The sequence below is a fragment of the Podarcis liolepis genome (genome assembly GCF_965112155.1).
Source record: "Podarcis liolepis genome assembly, chromosome: 9".
NCBI lineage: Eukaryota > Metazoa > Chordata > Lepidosauria > Squamata > Lacertidae > Podarcis > Podarcis liolepis.
In genome coordinates, this window is record NC_139564.1 from 15,955,585 (window position 1) to 15,976,287 (window position 20,703).

The 20,703-nt window shown below is 42.8% G+C and overlaps 1 protein-coding gene across 3 annotated transcripts; it reads left to right on the forward strand.

The window, feature by feature from the left end:
• Positions 1–12: 12 nt before the first annotated feature.
• On the forward strand, positions 13–20,671 carry PKD2 (polycystin 2, transient receptor potential cation channel). 3 transcript variants are annotated; one of them, XM_083458648.1, is made up of 16 exons: positions 13–533; positions 754–2,568; positions 4,805–4,915; positions 6,385–6,518; positions 7,091–7,341; positions 7,806–8,030; positions 9,666–9,894; positions 10,316–10,486; positions 11,451–11,632; positions 12,140–12,260; positions 13,616–13,714; positions 14,447–14,568; positions 15,125–15,242; positions 15,716–15,876; positions 18,035–18,182; positions 18,403–20,671. In XM_083458648.1, exons 2-16 carry the CDS (start codon positions 2,037–2,039, stop codon positions 18,640–18,642), a joined length of 2,844 nt encoding a protein of 947 aa, XP_083314774.1. In that variant the 5' UTR covers positions 13–533; positions 754–2,036; the 3' UTR covers positions 18,643–20,671. The 3 variants fall into 3 exon arrangements, with proteins under 3 accessions (XP_083314774.1, XP_083314773.1, XP_083314775.1); XM_083458647.1 differs by having other exon boundaries at positions 17–533; positions 15,713–15,876; XM_083458649.1 differs by lacking the exon at positions 13–533 and having other exon boundaries at positions 1,886–1,949; positions 2,422–2,568; positions 15,713–15,876.
• Positions 20,672–20,703: the final 32 nt, after the last annotated feature.

Sequence of the window (20,703 nt, forward strand, 5' to 3'; positions counted from 1 at the left end):
TGTTGATCTGTTTAAAAACACAAAAAACACCAACCAGCAGGCCAACAACCATCTACTGAAACTGGGGACCAAAGAATGTGAGACTTGGCACTAACAGAAAACATCGAACATAAGAAACATGAAAGCAAGTTAGTTAAATTGGACCCTTTTTAGTAACCGTCTCTCCCTCGGGAGGTTGTGGACTCTCCTTTGGAGGATTTTAAGCAGAGGTTGGATGGCCATCTGCTATGGATGCTTTAGCTGAGATCCCCGCATTGCAGGGGTTGGACTTGATATAGAAAAAATAGGGATGGTTGACTTTTGCTGCCCAACTCCCTAAGGGACTGAGTCCCCTAAGTCCATGATCGGTCAGAGATGAATGGATGGAGGCAGGATGCAGGGAAAGCAAGGCAGATCTTTATTTTTCTGTTGCGACAGAGTTTCCTCCCCTCCTAGGAAGGAGGCATGAGAGACCCAGAACCAAGAAGAAACATCTCTTTTAAGGGTTTAGCATTCTGGCATGGAGAAGGACACCCCCTGTACTGTACAGTCCAGTGGCGTAGCGTGGGGGGTGCAGGGGGGGCCGGCCGCACCAGGCGCAACATCTGGGGGTTAGGGTTAGGGGGCACAAATCCACGGGTTAGGGGACGCAAATCCACGGGTTAGGGGGCACAAATCCACGGGTTAGGGGGCGCAAATCCACGGGTTAGGGGCGCAAATTACTTGCCTTGCCCCGGGTGCTGACAACCCACGCTACGCCACTGGTACAGTCAGAAATTATATCACACGTAAAGTGGGGTTACTGTGGCTCAGGCAGGCCAAGATGTGATATTCCTGAGGATTTAACAAGCTTTACATAGTTCCAGACACAGTTTACACAAAACATTAGCATTTGATAAGATAATCAGGAGGCCTGTCAGACATCCTTCAGTGCAGAGTATGTGGGCAAACAATTCGTACAAAGGAGCTTCATAGATATAAGAGAGGAATAACCTTCAGGAACTTCCCTGATTGCTATCTGCCTACCTGTTCTCTGGAAAGGGGGATTAAGAAGGCAGAGGAAATATTGAGAGTGTGGTTTCCAACATGGGGCACACACCCCACAGAGGAGCAATTTGATTTTTAAGGGGGACAATTCAAGAATGAATTATTAACAGTTAATGGCCTTTTAGGCTTCCTCCACGTGAACAGGGGTTCACTTTTTGAATAATAAGAATTATATGCCACAGATGGGGACATCAGGATTTTAGAGATGCTTAGGTGGGGCACAGCCAAAGAAAGGTTGGGAACCACTGATTTAGAGTCTTTAAGGAGAGCCAAGATGGCTTTTGAATTGCTCTCCTGTACTGTTTTAATGTGGTTTATATACCTATGTGTGTGTGTGCACATTGTGCAATTATCAAAACTTAATTCTGTATCTGAGAATTCTATAACAGACTAGAGCAGGGATGTCCAGCAGGTCTATTGCGATCTACCGGTTGATTGCGGGGCGTCCCTGGTCGACCGTGTCATCCTGATCGCTCACCCCCAAAAACAAAGCAAAAACTCAACAACTTTGGGTCTTCCTCTCCCCAAAAAATCTCAACAACTTTGGTCAATACAATGGGTAGATCACTGCCAGTTGCTGTTTTTTAGTAGGAGTAGATCGCAGTCTCTTGGAAATTGAAAAATCCCTGGACTAGAGGAACCTTGGAAAGGGATCCCCCGGGGTAATCCTAATCGGAGGCGAGGACGGGGCTGTGTCAGCAGCTCAAATTGCAGAAAAAGAGAGAGAAAAACAAAACAAAACTCCTATTAGATTCGGAAGGAGCCGCAGGAACTCCGGGCTGTCCGGGGAACGCAGCTCTTCCCCTCCCCGCAGCTTCCCGGCCAAGAGACACACGCAGCCCGGCCTGCCCGCTTCCCCCTGCGAGGCGGCGCGCTGTGGGCGGGGATGGGGGGCTGGAAGGCGGGCGGTGGAGAAGGCGAAGGCGCTCCCTTCCCGCGCCGTTACTCGGCCGGCCTGAGAGGAAATTTCTGAGGCGGAGGCGGCGGCCTTCGTCCAGGGTCGGGGGGCCATGGCGGGACTTTGCCCTCCCGGCGGCCTGGAGCACCTGGAGCTGGGGCGGCTGCGGGACCCGCCGGGCGGCGGCGGCGCTTCTTCCCCTTCTCCTCCTCCTTCGTCTTGCTCGCCGTCGCCGCCGCTCTCGTCTTGCTCGAGGCAGGCCTGGAGCCGGGACAACCCGGGCTTCGAGCCCGAGGAGGAGGCGGGCGAAGCGGCCAGGGCGGCTGGCGGGAGCGCGGCGGTGGCGGCGGGGCCCGTGCTGCAGATGGGCGTGGTGGAGTGGGGCCGAGGAGGGACGCCTTCGCCCTCGGAGCCCGGCGCCCGGCGCCCGACAGGGCCCGCCGAGAGCGGGAGGCAGCGGAGGCGCAGGCGGCGCGGCGAAGAGGAGGAGGGCGAAGGCCAGCGGCCTTGCTCCGCCGGAGGCGCCCCGACGCCGACGCCGCGTTTCCCTCACGAGGAGGCGGGCGAGGAGGTCGCCGAGCAGCCGCCGCCGCCGCCGCCTCGCCGCCTCGCCTGGGCCAAAGGGATGGCGCACCGCCTGCGAGGTGAGTGGCCGCCCGGCCGGGCCCTTCCGCCGCCCTTCCTGGCTCGCATCTCTCCTGCCTCACCTTATTACTTGTATGTTTCTCGCGAGTCAAATAATCCATTCAGCTCCTCTGCAATCTCCTTGCACACCTTTGATTCCCTTGTTGGCCAAAGGCTCTACCACAGGCATGCAGGCATGTCCAAAGTCCGTTTTGGGGGCCCCTTCGGCAGTTTATGGGGTAAAATCCTAAAAAAAAATCCCAACAACTTCAATCCTAAATAAAGCGCAACAAGTTCAACCCTAAAAAAAAGCTCAATAATTTCAATCCTAAAAACAGCGCAACAACTTTGGTTGGCCCTCACGGCCCTTCCCTTCATCAAATCTGGCCCTCCTTGAAAAAAGTTTGGACACCACTGCCCTACCACCTCATTGCCTCCTCTCCTGCTACTAATGCTTTTTTATTAAGAGCCCAGGAAGCTACTTTCTATCCAGTCAGACCTTTCCTTCATCCATCTAGCTAATCTATCTCAAAAAATTGTAACGCTTTGGGCCAAACTAGTTATAATGGGGAAAACCAAGCAAAGCAGTTCACTTTTGTCTGCTTCTGTTTGCATCTGATGTGGGAATACACTGTGTATTGTTTTCCAACAAAGTTTTTCACCATTTCATGCAAACGAGTAGGTAATACGTATTTGACTAGAAAAGCACACGGGTTTGGGATGAAAAAGATTTCTCGTCCAGTGCTGAAGACTTCTTGCAGACTAGGCTACTTTAAAAGAAAATATTGAAGTTGTTCAAGTTCCTAAGAGAAAATCCAAAGCTAACAGTAAAGATGTTATATGGGAGCCTCCTCAAAAAATGTAGACACTTTACTTTGGACTCCAAGCCGGCAAACGTACATGCAGAATTGCAGTCACATAGACTGCATGATTTCCAAATCCTCAGGAATCAGTATCCCTTTAAAAACCACATGCAATATGGTTTATACAATATTGTTAAGTTGTTGTATACACTATTGTTAAGTTGTTTGAACAGGAGACCTTTTGGAGGGGAAACACAGCAGAAAAGCAATGTCTGATTATATATGTAAAAAAAACCTGCACCCTGCCAAGTTTTGCGAATTGCAGCTCCGTCAGAGTACATTTCAAGCTTTCTGTTGCCTAGTCAACCAGTATTTGCTCATTTGTTCCAGTTCAGGATAACCATCTAGCTACAAATTCCAGAAGAAGAGCCATCTTAGCCCATAGCAGCAAAAAAGCAAACAGTGCTGTGACAGATATTTGCTGGCTTGTTGTGATATGAGCGTGCATAAGCAATTTTTTCCATGTTTCACTCGCTCCCATTTTTGTTTGGGTTAATGTATTCTTTACATTGTCCTCTGTGGACTGGGCGCTTTACAGAGTAGGAAAGGGGAAAGGGCCTTGTTCAGAGGAACTTACAAACTAAAATTTGACATTGAGCCACTGGAAGGTAGAGTCAGGGGTAGACAGGTAAACAAGACTTGGTTACAAGCTTCATTATAGCAAGTTGTGGGACATTCAGGTTAAGCTTTTTTTGTGTTGAGTATTTTCCTGCAAAATATTCCCAACCGCTTTGTATAATTTCAACCCCTCCCAAAAAAAGCCCCGGCATTGAGTAGTTTTCTATTACCTTCTTGTGACTAGGTAATATGCCGGCTAATCTTTTTTACAGTCACATACTGAAGCACTTCTTCTTGGTGAAGAGAATGTATAGTATTTACTGACGCTTTGATTTTAGGTCATGTTTTGGCATATGTACTAAATCTTAGAGATACTTCTGGCAGCACATGGTGCTAAATCCTTACTTCATGTATTAATCTCAAAATCTGTACTGTTCAAAATGTCCCAATATTTTAAATGAATGGAAAATATTTACAGGACATCTAGCAGCAGTTGCTTAAAAAGATAACGTTACCTAAAACACACAGCAATCAGTTATGTGTAATGTGTAATGTTTAAGTCTCAACAGATCCACCAATTCAGATGTTTTGGAGAAACAGAGTGGAGCGTCCTCAGCATACTCATAGCTCCTTGCCCCAGAATGTTAAAGCCCAAAATGTTAAAGCAATATATGGTAGATCTGGTAGTTTGTGTAGGAGGGAAATGAATGCCAGAGCTTATATACCAAATTAAAATCAAATGCACACTTTGACCTGATTGTATAGGCACAGTTAAACATGTCAGTACTGTATGTTACATTTCTTATGTTTTTTCTGTTAATGCTTCCTTTTCAAGGTCTGTGGGGTACTACCCTAATGGAAGAAACCACAACCAGAGAGAGATATCTGAAAAGTGTTTTACGAGAACTGATCACGTACTTGATTTTTCTCCTGGTCTTGTCTTTCTGTAAGTAGACTCTTGCTATCACTTTAACATGATAACTAATAATGACCACTAGTTATTCTTAATTCAGTATAGTTCTAGTGGGTTGTTGTTTTTAAAGCATTCCTCTTTCAAGACTATGGACTGGCATTGTTCCTAAAATTAGTTATTCAGCTGTAATGGTTATACATTTTCTCTGATTCAGTGTGTCTCTACATGGTTAATAGTCCTAGAAAAGAAGTAGCACATGTGCTAACCTGTCTTGACAATTCATGAACGTCCATCTTTTATGGAAAAAGAGAGCCTTACATTATGCTATCAAAATTCAATTGCAGATGATATTATGATTTTGCAAAAGCAACACTGCCACTCACAAAATTGAAGTTCTGTATTTGGTTCAGTTCCTTACCTGTGCTAAGGTGGGGGGGGTTGGGGGGGTTAAGGAATAATTTTGAGTGTCAAGAACAATATTTCATAATCCTCTCTTCACTAGTGGAAATCAACAAACAGAGCATATGAGTAAAGTGAAGAAGATGCTACTGACAAGTTATTAGTCTCTTCCCTTTCGGAGCACGGCTGGTGCAAGCTCATTTGTGCTTATGCCAGTAGCGTTGCTTCCTAAAGAAACATAAAATATTCTGAGAGCATTCTGCTGTTCTGCAGTGCAGGCTTTCTGTGAAGTTTATTGCTGTTAGAGGCTATCCATATTAGAAGCTTAGGCAGCTGATTAACCAGATGTGAATTTGTATGAAATGCATTGCTGTCTAATGTGGTTTCATTGAAATTGCGAAGTTGCCATCTTTTCTCTTTTAAAAAAGATATATATGCAAGAAACATTTTTGGATAGTATGGACCATTTTGTTTGAATTATTAGAACAATTTTTAGATTTGCTTATGGTTCAGATATTTGGAGGAATCAAATACGTATTCTTCAAGCCAGCAGTTAGGTGCTCAAAACTTGGTTGTGACATGATCTAAAATGGGTTACATAAGCAGCAGCGCCACCATTTTCTTTCTTTTGTTTAAATGTTTTAAAGGACAGGAGAAAGAGGAGAGTACTAGAAAGAGAAGGACAAAGATGGACTTGCGCAGAAAAATAGTCAAAGGTAGATTCTATGATGGGGGTTGAGTTCAAAGGTGGGTCAAAAAGGATGAAAGCTACTGTTAAGATATACAATATTTTAGGTCTTTCTGTAACGGGGCCACTGATGCTACAGCACATTTATTTGGGTGGAGCATGAAATCAGGCAGGTTCCAACAAGATTGTGGGCATTCCCTCCCCCCTATTCCTGAATCAGTATAGGATCAGACCCAGATCCCCACTGGAGTCTGCTAGGTAAATCGTAGACTGTTTGAATTAAAAGTTTATTTACCTACTGTGTTCATAACACAGCCTAATAAAATATTGTTTGGTGCTTGTATGGGTTGTATGTTGTTGTTGTTTTTTTATAAAAAATTAACATTTTGACTCCCCCCCCAACTTGCGTTTACAGTGTCATATGGGATGGTGAGTTCGAATATGTACTACTACACAAGGGTGATGTCACAGCTCTTTCTAGACACACCAGTGTCAAAAATGGAGAAGACCAATTTTAAAACTTTATCTACAATGGAAGACTTCTGGAAGGTACTGTGGAATCTGGTTATTGAGCAGGAATATGTTCAAATAATATGTACATGGTGTGTTATCAGAAAAATATTAAGGCAATTTTAGTCTATTGCAGTGTTGAAAAGTATGTATGATTTGGCAGGAGTTAACGGTACAATTTAATCCAGTCTTTCAAAGAAGCCAGTTAATGAAACTACTACTACCTCACCTTCTTATTTCTTGTGGCACAGTGATGACTTATATAAGCTTTCGTGTGCATGCACACTTCTTCAGATACATTGCCACAGAAGTCACCAGACCCTTATATATAGTGGGAGGGTGGGGTGGGGTTAGTTGGGATAAAACCAACTTCTCTCCAATATACAAAAGCTTCTATTTGGATATCCTGGAAACAGTTCTTGCCATCAACAGGACTAGTTTTCTATAGTATGAACAGATAGATATAGACAGAGGATTATGCTGTAATGATAGAAATTGTTACACAGGGTCTATTCTAAAACATTATTCAGTGATAAAATTATATCTTAAAGAAAATCAACCTGCAGAATCTTAGCAAGAGTTAATTTCCCTGAAACTGCATTCTGTCTCAGTTCACTGAGGGTCCTTTGCTAGATGGCCTGTACTGGAAGATGTGGTACAACAACAGAACCGTGGCAGAGAACAGGAGTTTTATCTACCATGAGAACCTGCTTTTGGGAGTGCCTCGCATTCGACAGCTGAAAGTGAGGAATGGCACGTGTTCAATACCTGAAGATTTAAAAGATGAAATTAAAGACTGTTACGATGTTTACTCTGTGAGTAATGAGGACACTGCACCGTTCGGGCCTCGCAATGGAACCGCGTATGTATTTTTCTCACGTAAATATAGCCAACTCTAGCAATCTGGAACAGATTTGGGGGGAATGCAGGAGGCTGTAGGGTGAAGGGGGAATCCATCTCACAAATGGGGTCTCTTCTTTTGGTGGAGGGACTTGGTTAGATTTCATTTAGTCTGTGCTGTAGTCCCTATAAAAGCACTATTTTACCTGAGATCCCATAACCACTAATTTGTTTCTGCTAACACATAAACAGCCTGTGTAAATTTGAAAAAAAAACAACCACTGTATTCTTGAATAGTTCAGATGCATCCATGTCTGCCATAACAGTTTAATTTTGATGAAGAGAGAGAAGGCTGAGAGGGAATTTCCTCCATCTGTGTTAGAATTGTTAACACTAAGAGTTTACAGTTAGGTTTTCCTGCAAAGTAGTAAACATGCATGAAAAGAATTTCTTCAATGTGTCTTTTCTTTTCTGGTTGCATTTCAGTTGGATTTATACCAGTGAAAAAGAACTGAATGGAAGTAGCCATTGGGGGTTGCTTGCAACTTACAGTGGAGCTGGCTATTACCAGGATCTGTCCAGAAGCAGAGAGGAGACATCTGCTTTAATTCTTGGCCTTAAGAACAGCTTGTGGCTTGATAGAGGCACACGGGCAACATTTATAGATTTTTCAGTGTACAATGCAAACATCAATCTTTTCTGCATTATCAGGTAAGTCTGGAATTGTTGGGTGATGGAACACAGCCTTTATGAAGCAGATGGTAGTGTCTGCTTTCACTGTGTAGATTCAGAGCAGGCTTCCTCAACCTCGGCCCTCCAGATGTTTTGAGACTACAATTCCATTATCCCTGACCACTGGTCCTGCTAGCTAGGGATCATGGGAGTTATAGGCCAAAAACATCCGGAGGGCCGAGGTTGAGTAAGCTTGATTTAGAGCATCTGTGTGTATTTATTCATAAGTAATTACCATTGAAATAAATGAAAACTAGAGCCAAACTATATATGTAGTAGTGAATGGCACTTCTGACCTCTCAACAGGTGAATTTGCCGCTGCTCATTGGGATGGGGAGAGGCCGAAAAGTGGCATAGTGCAAACACACTGGCAGGAATACTGAAAAGTTAATTGTGCCTTGAATTTTATTAAGGGGACATAAAATGAAATGTTATCAGTCATTTTTAAAAAGACGTTACTTTGACATTTGAAGAACAGTTTAGTTCAGTGAGTTCAAATGCTTGCAGCTTTTTTCACAGGCAAATTGAAGAGGTGCATTTGAGCAACCCTCCCTTATTAAAGTGAGATCTGCGTTCACATCTTTCACCTCCCACACAGCTGTGTGTATATGTTGTAATTTTATATACAGTAGATATGCAGAACCATATACACATGCATAAAGAGCATTCATGTAAAATGAGAGCAATTTAAAATGAATTGCATTAAAAAGTCATTTACAGGGAGTTTTTTTCAATAATTAAAACTCATGAAAACATTAGACTTCGGTACGATTTCTTATTGGTAACATCCTTGTTAACTTTTAAATGGCGCTGACACTTTTAGTTTGTTTGTAAATAATTTCCTGTACAGCATTCTTGTGGGCGGTGAAGAAAAATTCTTTTTAAAAAATATTAAAACAGTAGAATGAATGATGTTACTCTGCTTTTGCATTAAGTTGTCTTTAAATAAAAGGGTATTTTACTGTAGTGTTTTAATGTTTCTTGCTCTGGGATGGGTGAATAGTAAAGAGTGGGTTGTAATTTTTAATAAATAAAAGCACGATACAGGTGGTGCTGTGGTCTAAACCACTGTGCCTCTTGGGCTTGCCAATTAGAAAGTTGGTGGTTTGAATCCCTGCGATGGAGTGAGCGTCCATTGGTCTATCCCAGCTCCTGCCATCCTAACAGTTTGAAAGAATGCCAGTGCAAGTAGATAAATAGGTACCACTGTGGTGGGAAGTTAAATGGCGTTTCCGTGTGCTCTGGTTTCTGTCATGATGTTTCGTTGCGACAGAAGTGATTTAGTCATGCTGGCCCCATGACCCGGAAAGCTGTTTGTGGACAAATGCCTGCTCCCTCGGCCTGAAAGCGAGGTGAGCGCCACAACCCCATAGTCACCTTTGGCTGGACTCAACCGTCCAGGGGTCCTTTACCTGTATATATTTTGCTTGCTTGCATTTTAGTTTGTTTCCAAGCCTTGTCTTTCAAATGTTTATTTATTATAAAATTAATTTCTTTCAGTATAAAAATACTTCCAGGTGGATTCCTGAGCGATAAAACAACAAATTGCTACTAATAACAAGATGAATTTATGTATTTATTTTTGAAATGCATGTATTTATTTTTGAAATGCAGGTTATTGGTGGAGTTCCCACCAACAGGAGGCCTCCTTACATCTTGGCAATTCCAGCCTGTAAAGTTGATCCACTACATTTCCACTTTTGACTTCTTCCTGGCTGCCTGCGAAATTGTCTTTTGTCTTTTTGTTCTTTATTACGTGGTGGAAGAAATCCTGGAAATTCACATACACAGACTCTTTTATTTCAGGAGTCTTTGGAATTGTCTTGATGTTCTCATTATCGTGGTAAGTGAGATCTAAGGACTACAAATCTTTCAGTAGTGGCACTGCTGCCACTTCTTTTGAGAGAAGTGCTTGTGGATTGATGTGAAGAGTGGGTTGACTCACTAGTTCTAATGGGCAGAGACCTTGGGTAATTTGTCTCGTGAGTTCCCTGTGCATGAGGAGGCAGTGTGCCTATCTGCTCTTCCAGTGCACAGCTTCTTTAGCTGCCCCAGCTGCCTCTTGCTGGGAAAGAAAACCTCTAGGTGAGCTGTCATGATGGTTGAGTTCTCAGTTATCCCATAGAAATGGGAGAGGGAGAGATATTGCAAGACTTGGCAGTTCTATGTCTCACAAGATTTCTGGACAAGAGTTACAGGCTCTTCTTATGATTCTTTTAAGATGCATGTTCCATATTATTTATGTACTCTTTTTCTGCACTCAGCTATCGGTGGCAGCTATAGGAATTAATATATATCGAACATCTACTGTGGATAGGTTACTGAAGGAGCTGCTGGAAAATCAAAATAACTTCCCAAATTTTGAACCTTTAGCATACTGGCAAACACAGTTCAACAATATTGCAGCTGTCACCATGTTTTTCGTCTGGATTAAGGTAATTCATGCTTAACTGATACTCAGGTGAATGAAGGCATTTCATCCCATATATTAATATCTTTTTAAGGGAATTTGTATTTGTTATTTTGATAAATCAATTTACATCCAAATCTGTTCATGGTTTTATTCCTTTAAATATGTGTTGTTCCCTACCCTACCATAAGACTCATAGCAGGAAGGAGAACATTCCAAACCAAGGGCAAAATCCATCAAATCCAAAGTTGCTTTTGAAACTCTTCATATTTTAAGAGCTAATGTTGATCCGAGAAAGCTGTTGCTAGGCAGGAAGAGAACACTCACTTGGCTAGACCACCTGCTTTTTGCCTTGAAAGAATGATTAAACTATTTGAAAATTAGATTTAATTAGATTAAATTTCCTTTCTAAGTGACTTATTACAACACTGTTTTCTGCTACTTGTGTCATCCTTGGTGTTTAGTGCTACCTAGCAGAGAGTTCCTTTGAACTTTGTTTTACAGTACTAGCATACCACACTCTGAAATAGTTCAGCTGTAAGGGCCAGGTATCATTTTTCATAATTTTGGAACAATACACTCTAATCCACTGTGCTTTGTGAGTGTCTGACAAACCAGGACCTGAATCCATGATTTAAAGATTCAGCAAACAAGGGTTTGGTATAGCCTCTGCACCACTCCATGGTTTGCAAAGTTTGACTGGCTTCTATTGTTTAGAATAGAATCCAGGGAATCACAGAGAAGGCAGGAGGAGAAGAAAACCACAGAAACCATGTCTTCCATGTGTTTGCCTGGAGCACACATTGTGAATTAGAGTCCGTCTATGATTAGTACAATCCGTGGCTTGTCAATATGTCTGAACAAGCCTACAGAATTGTTTAATGTTCCTTCTTTTGTGGTTTACAGTGTTTAACAGCCTAATTCTTCTCCCTGTTTCCTACTCTCACTCAATTACCCAGCTCATGAAATATTTTTCTGTTCTTTGACAGCTCTTTAAATTTATCAGCTTCAACCGAACAATGAGCCAGTTATCTACCACGATGTCACGATGTGCCAAAGATGTTCTTGGGTTTGCCATTATGTTTTTCATCATTTTCATAGCCTATGCTCAGCTAGCTTACCTTGTGTTTGGTGCACAAGTTGACGATTTCAGTACCTTCCAGGACAGTGTGTAAGTACAACAATAGAATCTTTAAAAGGCTGCCAGTGGCTTACCAAATGTCCTCATCGGACACAGAAGATCGCATCAAATTCATTGTTAAAATTCTGTCTGTTTTAGTGAAGTTCTTCTTGTGGGTTTTCAAAATTCTAGCATCAAATAAATTTCTCTGATGTTACGCAAAACTTAGAACCATATGATTGTAGAGTTGGAAGGGACCTGGGGGTCATGTAGTCCAACCCTCTGCAATGCAGGAATATGCAGCTGCTCCATATGGGGAGCAGACCTGCAATCTTGGCATTATCAGCACCACGCTGTAACCAACTGAACTTCATAAAATACTTCCATATTTGCAGATATATTTGCATTGCGGCTGGACTTGTTTAGGCAGTTGCTACCAGCCACCTGTGTTCATGCTGGAAAGAATGGTGTAGACCACTGCCAGAATACAAGGGGGGTGGAAGCAGTTTTGTGAGACGTACTCAACTATTGGCTAAAACTGCGTTGTTCTCTTTAAAGTTTTACTCAGTTCCGCATCCTGTTGGGAGATTTTGACTTTACAGAGATTGAAGAAGCTAACAGAGTTTTGGGACCCGTTTATTTCACTACATTTGTGTTCTTTATGTTCTTCATTCTTTTGGTATGTAACCATTTTATTCATAGCCATTTTTGTTTTATTGCCATCATCCTCTTAAGTTGAATTTTATTTGTTTTGTTTTATTATCTTTCCTGGGCTTCAATACGACTAATACTCAAAGGGCCTTAACAGTGTGCAGTTTCTGAGTTGTGTATGTCCCCATGATAATGTCCACTCCTCATTATAAAAAAGTAACAGTTGTACAGTTTGACAGTAGGTACATGGGGCCCTGGGGAAGTGCAGGGACAAGTATCCTGCCCCAATCTGTTACGAGCTTACTCAGTTTCTGGAATGTGAGACTGTGACTGCTTAGCGTTCCATTCTTAAATTGTGAAATACACTTCGTAGAGATGGCAGCCTCTCCCTATTGTCCATGTCCTTCTTGCATTTTTCAATGGAGGTGGATCAAGAGGCCTTCATTCTTCCCAAGCTCAGTTTGAACTCTAAATAAACCTAAAACTAAAATCAGTTCAGGAGCTGTTATTTTGAGACAAAGCCTTATGGAAATGAGTTATAGCTATGAATGCAACTGCCTGTTGTTGTTGTTGCCCATTGTTGTTGTTATATCTACTATATTTATACACCATGCTTTATCCAAGGATCACGGGGCCATTTACAGTATACATCTACCGCTCTTGTCAGAGTGCGTGATGCTGAAAGGGGGAGGGAGAGCACCAAGCCTGGCCTAATTCTATTTTTCTTTTGCATTTGACCCCAGAGGGTTATACATTATATCCTAATAATAATAATAATAATAATAATAATAATAATAATAATAAATTATTATTTATACCCCGCCCATCTGGCTGAGTTTCCCCAGCCACTCCGGACGGCTCCCAATCAAGTGTTAAACACAATACAGCATTAAATATTAAAAACTTCCCTGAGCAGGGCTGCCTTCAGATGTCTTTTGAAGATAGGATAGCTGCTTATTTCCTTCACAGCTGAAGGGAGGGTGTTCCACAGGGTGGGCACCACTACCGAGAAGGCCCTCTGTCTGGTTCCCTGTAACCTGACTTCTCGCAGTGAGGGAACCGCCAGAAGGCCCTCGGCACTGTATCTCAGTGTCCGGGCAGAACGACAGGGGTGGAGACGCTCCTTCAGGTATACAGGACCGAGGCATGTTCACTCTTTTTGAGAGGACAGGATAATGAACAACTAGTTCTGGTGGGGCTGTTGCAAATTACCCTCATTATTCTAGGTCCCCCTTCCTCTCACTTGGACAGAGCCTGCCGTTTTCTTTGAAAATTACAAAACTTAATCTTAGCATACGCTCAGTAACTATATTTTAATGAAGTCAAAGGCTTTGGGTTTGTTTGTTTTTCAAGCTGCATTTTAAAATGCTTTGTCTTAAACAGAACATGTTTTTGGCCATCATCAACGATACATACTCTGAAGTCAAATCGGATATGGCGCAGCAGAAATCTGAAATGGAACTGTCGGATCTTATAAGAAAGGTAAAAGCCTTTTACAGGTATCTTTGCTGCCTTGACCTTACGGCACAAGCAAGGGGCTCAGAGCCCCTTCAGAATGGTTAGCAAATTAATTCACAATTCCTGGTTGGCAAATTAATTTACCAGTTCCTTTTATTAATCATATTTAAACATGGAGCTTCAGCTGGTATTTTATGAAGGTACCTGAATGCAGCTCCCAGGACATGCCAGGGATAAGGAACTTGTAGGCATTCAGCAGTTGGACTCGCAACTCCCATCAACTCCAACCTGTATAGCCATCAAGGCTGATGGAAGCTGTCCATCACCTGGAGGGTCCAAGGTTTCCATCTCTGGCAGGGAGAGCTGGCAGTCTCTTCCCCATCCAGTGCATCACTCTCTCCTTTACAGTCCTCCACAGGTGGGAGAGCAAGTTTCTGAAGTGAGGAGGCCCTCCCTGCATGTTAGAACCCTGGAAAGTCAATATCTTCATGTGAGTAAACTTAACGGCTGAAGAAGATTGACACTGATCTCTTTAGCAGTTAGAAAGCAGCAATGTACAGGTCACAGGTCAGTTAGAAAGCATTTTGCCACACAAAACATTCCCAAGTTAATCCTCTGATGCGGAAGTAGGAAGCTCAGTGCATTCATACCAAAGGTAATGTGAGAGGAAAGCATCCATAAAAATACACAGTTCTAGCATATGCTGCTAAGTTTTATAGCTTTGGCTATATATACAGACTGTATTTCCTATTTCAGGGTTACACTAAAGCCATGGTGAAATTAAAACTTAAAAAAACACCAGTCGATGACATTTCAGAGAGTCTGCGACAAAGCGGAGGCAAATTGAACTTTGATGAACTGCGGCAAGACCTGAAGGGGTAAGTTTAACTGTCCTCCTCTGTAAAACAGTTGTACCTCTGCTTATGTATCCCTCCGGATATGTCAACTTTGACTTGCGAATGCGGCAAACCCGGAAGTGTATACTGCTGGGTTTCGTCGCATGCACAGAAGCGGTGCCTTTGGATGTGGACTTTTCAGGTTGCAGACGGACCCCCGGAATGAATTAAGTTTGTATCCGGAGGGCCCACTGTACTCTCCCAGCAAAAGGCTCTTGGTGACCATAGTTCAAGAACAATGGTGGTGAGTAGCCTTTTCAGCATCCTGAACTTGCTTTCCACATGGTGCATTAAGGAGTAATTAATTTCACCAACCTTTTTTTGTGCAATGGGTGGATTTTGATCTTTTTCAATGGATATTTTTGTATGGAATGCCAATTTTAGACATACTAACGATAGCAATATAACATCATGGATCCAAGGAGCAGTTATATTTGCTGATTTGTGTCTGTTCATGCATAATGTTTTAACTTCTCCTACCCTGTATCCTTTGGCAACCTTTTGTTGAAGCTTTTGTGTGTGTGTGTTTTATTTCCAGAAGGGGACACACTGATGCCGAGATTGAAGCCATCTTTACAAAGTATGACCAAGATGGAGATCAGGAATTGACTGAGCTGGAGCATCAGCAAATGAGAGATGATTTGGAAAAAGAGAGGGTGAGTTATGGTTTAAATACCACGGGACGACTTCTTGAAATGAACAAATACTGTTTTTAGCTGTATTCGCTATTAGAAGTCTGGATTATATGATCCAAGCTACTGCTTTTGCTTTCAGCGAAGCAGTTTTATCTTATTTTTGCTTGTTCCATTTGTACTGTATTCTGCTTGTGCAGATCTTGGACCAGTGCAAGGCAGAGTAGAGCGATGCCTTATGTTTGGCCTTGCCGAGCCACAAATGCCATCGTTAGTTTCAGAACAAAGAAGGTAAAAATGGCAAGACACAAAGTACACGTGGAATAATGCTGCAGGAAGCTGTCTCAAATAATCACTTAGGCAGAATTTTGGATTTCAGTTTGTGGCAAGCATGGGTCCCTGGTTGTAACAAGCTCGGGAGGAAAGAGAGCTTTGTGTATTTCTGATATTGTGCCTGCCCTACGAACCTTATAGCCTTTGTTATTTTCACCAAGGAGGACTTAGAGTTAGACAGAAGCTCTCTGAATCGTCCGCTGAGCGGCCGTAGCTTCCCACGAAGCCTGGATGACTCTGAAGAGGACGACGATGACGACAGTGGACACAGCTCCCGGAGGAGAGGCAGCAGCTCAAGTGGGGTTTCGTATGAAGAATTTCAAGTGTTAGTATTAGGAATTTTTGGGGTTTTAAAACAATGTCATTATCCAACACAGTTCTGGATATTCCTTTTGAAATGCATCCTAGGAAACGACCTCAATCTGAGCCAGGCCACTGGTCGTCCATCAGGTTCGGTCTTGTCTACACTGACTGACAGCAGCCTCCAAGATTTCAGGCAGGGGATATTCCCAGCCCTACACGGAGATGCTGGGAACTAAATCCTGGGACCTTTGAATGCAAAACAGATGCTTTAACATTGAACTGTGGTGCTCCATCACTTACAAGCAGAGCCCTGCAACAACATGTTGCTTGTATCCCTCGTGTGGTTGTGTGAGAGAGACTTGAATCTGTTACTTGGGGGTGGGCATTAGCATCAAAGGCAAGTAAAAGGTAAAGGGACCCCTGACCATTAGGTCCAGTCGTGGCTGACTCTGGGGTTGCGGCGCTCATCTTGCTTTATTGGCTGAGGGAGCCGGCGTTCCGGGTCATGTGGCCAGCATGTCTAAGCCGCTTCTGGCGAACCAGAGCAGCACACGGAAACGCCGTTTACCTTCCTGCCGGAGCGGTACCTATTTATCTACTTGCACTTTGACGTGCTTTTGAACTGCTAGGTTGGCAAGAGCAGGGACCGAGGAGTAGAGCAGGAGCTCACCCCGTCGGGGGGATTCGAACCGCCAACCTTCTGATTGGCAAGTCCTAGGCTCTGTGGTTTAACCCACAGCGCCACCCGCGTCCCTTTTATCAAAGGCAAGAGCTCCTGCTATAACCAGGATCTTCATGGGTTTTGCGTTTGTTTGTTTGTTTATTTGTTTGTTTGTTTGTTTGTTTTCAGCATTTATATATGTATAAAACAGCCTGCATTCAACCCAGTGGGGCATGAGGCTTCTGCTTGCAATGGAGTGCTGGATTTGTCTTGGGAGAAGGTGCAGGGAGAAGGCAGTTGCCAGAAATTGCTCAGAGTTCCATTGGTGGATCACTGTCTACCTTCTTCCCATCTCTGATAACTTCAGTCTGGGAACATAATGTGAAGGAATCCAGCTGAAAAATATCTGAGGGAAAATGCTTCTGTTCCAGTGGAAAACAGAAGGGGGAATAACACTAAATACAGATGGGTAGTAACAACAAGCCGTCCTGTGACTAAGTCAGCAAAGGAATGTGGGACTATTGTTTCTGGACAGCTGTGCATTTATGCTGTCATCCTGCTAGAATAAGCTAAAACACTTGAGTATCCCGACCACTCTCTAATCTTGATGTCTTTCTGTTGTGTGTTGCAAAGCCTTGCATAGGGTTGTAGCTATATGAGCAGCCAGCAAGCATAGGAGATGATTGTTGCTGATTCTGTTGCCTAGGCATTCTGAGCGAGGTGCTGAAAGGTTCTTGGGTTGCTGCTGTTAGTGTCCTTCCACAGTAGTACGTGTAGACTGCTCGATTGTCTTCTGAGATGTCCAGATATAGGGGAATTCTACTTGATTATGAATGTTCAAAGAACATTGCATGGTGCCTTTCCTCCCTTTTAATCAAGGCTATTATATATTCAGCGGTAGAACTATATGATTGCCAGAGAACATGAGCTCTCGGCTGTTTTTCTCAATTTAAAGTGGCACCTCTTGTGTGCTCCAGAAGACAGTTGCCATGCAAAGAAGCTGTGGCTCCCATTGCTATGGTCTGTGGAGTGTTGCTTGCAGCATTTCACACACCCCGTAATAAAATAACCATATATTTATGCTTTGTTGCGGATTTATTTATCAAGGTACTTCACCTGCATTAAACTGTTGAAATCCATATAACAGCCCTGCAAGGTTCTTACCATTACTGAAAATGGGAGGTTGAATGGGAGTGGCATTCCCAAGGCCACTTCATAGGTCCATGTCAGAGGCAAAATTCAAAGTGAGGCTTCCCTGATTCAGATGCTGCTTCAGTACTGACCACTTCGCTTGGCCGCGGCTCCTCGGGGTTTCTCCCTGTTCTTACACTACTTTTTCATTGGAGATGCAAGAGACTGATCTGTGCAAAAGTACATGATAATAGACCACTAGGGCAGAGGGGCTTTTTCCTAATAAGTATTACATGAATTGCTTGATCATTAAATCTCTAGTCAAAATAAAATACGCATTGTTTAAGTAAAAACCGTATTTTATAAAAAAAAAAATGTTTGGCTCTAGGTTGGTGCGGCGAGTGGATCGCATGGAGCATTCCATAGGCAGCATTGTTTCTAAGATTGACGCTGTCATCGTGAAGTTGGAAGCCATGGAGAGAGCAAAACTGAAAAGGAAAGAGGTGCTGGGAAGGCTGCTTGATGGGGTCACAGAGGTAACTCACATGTGCCAGAAAAAGGCAAACAGTTCTTGCAAATTTGCTGTTTCACTCTATTCCTGTTTTCTTAAGACAAAGTATTGTTTCTGTTAGCTGTGTTAGTAATTTTAAACCATTTAAACCACATAAGTGTTTCTTCCCAGTTTAAGAATTCATACTCCAGTGTATCTTTTTTTGCAATCTTTGTATGATCGGACACTATGATATTTGTGCCTAGGACGACAGGCTGGGCCGTGATAATGAAGTCCACAGGGATCAGATGGAGAGACTTGTACGAGAAGAGCTGGAGCGATGGGAATCGGATGACACGGCATCCCAAGTGAGCCACAGACTGGGAACTCCAATGGGGCTCAATGGCCAGTCCCGGGCTAGGAGTTCCCGCCCTTCTTCCTCACAGTCCACAGAAGGCATTGATGCCGGAGGAGGTGGGAACAGTGGCAACAATGTCCATGTCTAGTAGACTTTTTCCTTTGCCTACAAAATTATGAGTATTGCGCACAGTTAGTGATTTGGCTAAGTCACAGGAAGCTCTAAGATATGCAGAGGCAGATTCAGTAAGCAGAGAAACAGCCGAGCTGTTGATGCTTTTTAAAATATAAAATGGGAGACTAAGAAGTGTTTTAAAAAGAAAAGTTAATTTGGGGTTGTCTCTAATGTAGCACTCAATTAAAATCACTTAGCGATATACATACAGAGTAATGTAAAAGTAGGTTGCAGGTAACTTTGTCACACGATAGATTGTACAGTAGGTTGCGCACCAAGTTTCCACCAGCACAGCTGTTATATTGGATTTCTCTGTTGTGAAATAGCAAAACCTTCGCATCTGCTAGTGCAAGAACCCTTGCACTACCAAACAGAACTGATCCAGCCTTGGACTCGGTTCCAGCTACTTAAGAATCTACAGAAATGTCACAAATTTCTCTGCTTTCCATAGAAAATGAGTAAGCTCATATAGTGAATTGTCGGCTCAATAACTGAGGCTGCAATCCTATACACACTTACCTGAAAGTCAGCACAATTGAACACATTAGTAAATATGCATAGGATTGCACTGTTAGTAGTTGCTTTACATGTTTTCATACAGATGCATTGAGGCTTCCCCTCCGGACTCTATTCCCTTCAAAAATGCAATTAGCCCTCTAGAGTGGGGGACGACGACCCCTAAACTATCAAGTTTCAATTTGCTATATAAAGTATAAAACACACCGATTTTTAATGCAAATCTTATCTGTATGTTCTTAAAGTTAGCAGGATTCTGGAAATCCTGTACTCTTAATAGTATTGCAAAGAAACTGTCCAAATCAAAGGATAAATAGCTGTTGTCTGCTTTCAAGAGAAATGGGTATTACAGTAGTTTATCCTAACTACTTGCCAAAAAAGTAACCTCTGCATTTCATTCACCAGAGAGAAATGAAATCACACAATGTCCAGAATAATGTGGCTGGGATGGTACGCTTTTTTTCTTCTGTTTTTCTACAAGGAATGGCACAGGAATTTTCTGTTAAGCAAGCGGTAGTTCTCAAATGGCAAGTGAAGGCAAAGTCCCCTCTGGTTCTTAAAATGCTGCTATTTTCACACAGTGTGCCTCTAAACATGGGTGATTTAATAGCAGTGCTTTTCTTCTAGAAAAAAAGGGTGCTGGTACTCCCCATGAAGTTGTTACAGTAAGTGCCACATTTTTAACCAGTGCTTTTCTTCTAAGAAAATAAGGTGTCAGTACTGCATACCTTTGAGTACCCCTAGAAAAAGTACTGTTTAATAACACCCTGTTTAATAGCTCTGCTTCAAGCTATAAGCAGAATAGCAGCTCGGTTTCCAGACCTCTGAAATTCAAATGACATTCTTTTAGCCTGGTAGGCAGTGTCCCCAGCCCCAAACGTTGAGAGGGTGAAGCAATTTCAATTAAAGCTGCAGCATGAGGGTGAAAGGGTTAACTACACCCTCCCACACCTCTGGGTTGCATCCCAGATAATAAGTGTTCCCCCCATCTTGTTTCTAGAGTTTTGGGATGGGGTAAGAAACTGATTAATGAAATTTGGGAAGGGAAGGGCTAAAATGATAAAGAGTTGATTCCTAGAGAGGAGTATTAACCATAGAGAAGGAAATGGCTGGATGAATCTATGCAGGTCATAACTGGCAAAAATGGGGGGAGTGAACAGCTAGATGGCAGGTCACCTACACCTGAGGAAATTGCCCCAAAGCTGAAGGAGGGATACTTGCAGGGGGAGGATGTTTTGCTCAGAACATAATGCAGAAAGTATGTCTATCCTACAGTAAAATTCCACTGTGGAAGCAGCTTTTGTGAGGTGCCAGACTGGCAGCTCATGCCTTTCAATTGAACAGTATTAGCAATGTGCCTTGCATTAATTGAAAATTAAAGGGACCACAAGAGGGACCCAGAGTTCTCTTTTTTGGTAGGAAATTTACAACATTCTATTCTTAGGCACGGATTGTGGTTGGGTTGTGGCTTAAATTAGACATGAAATTTTTTTAAAAACCCTGAAAGGTCATTTAGTGA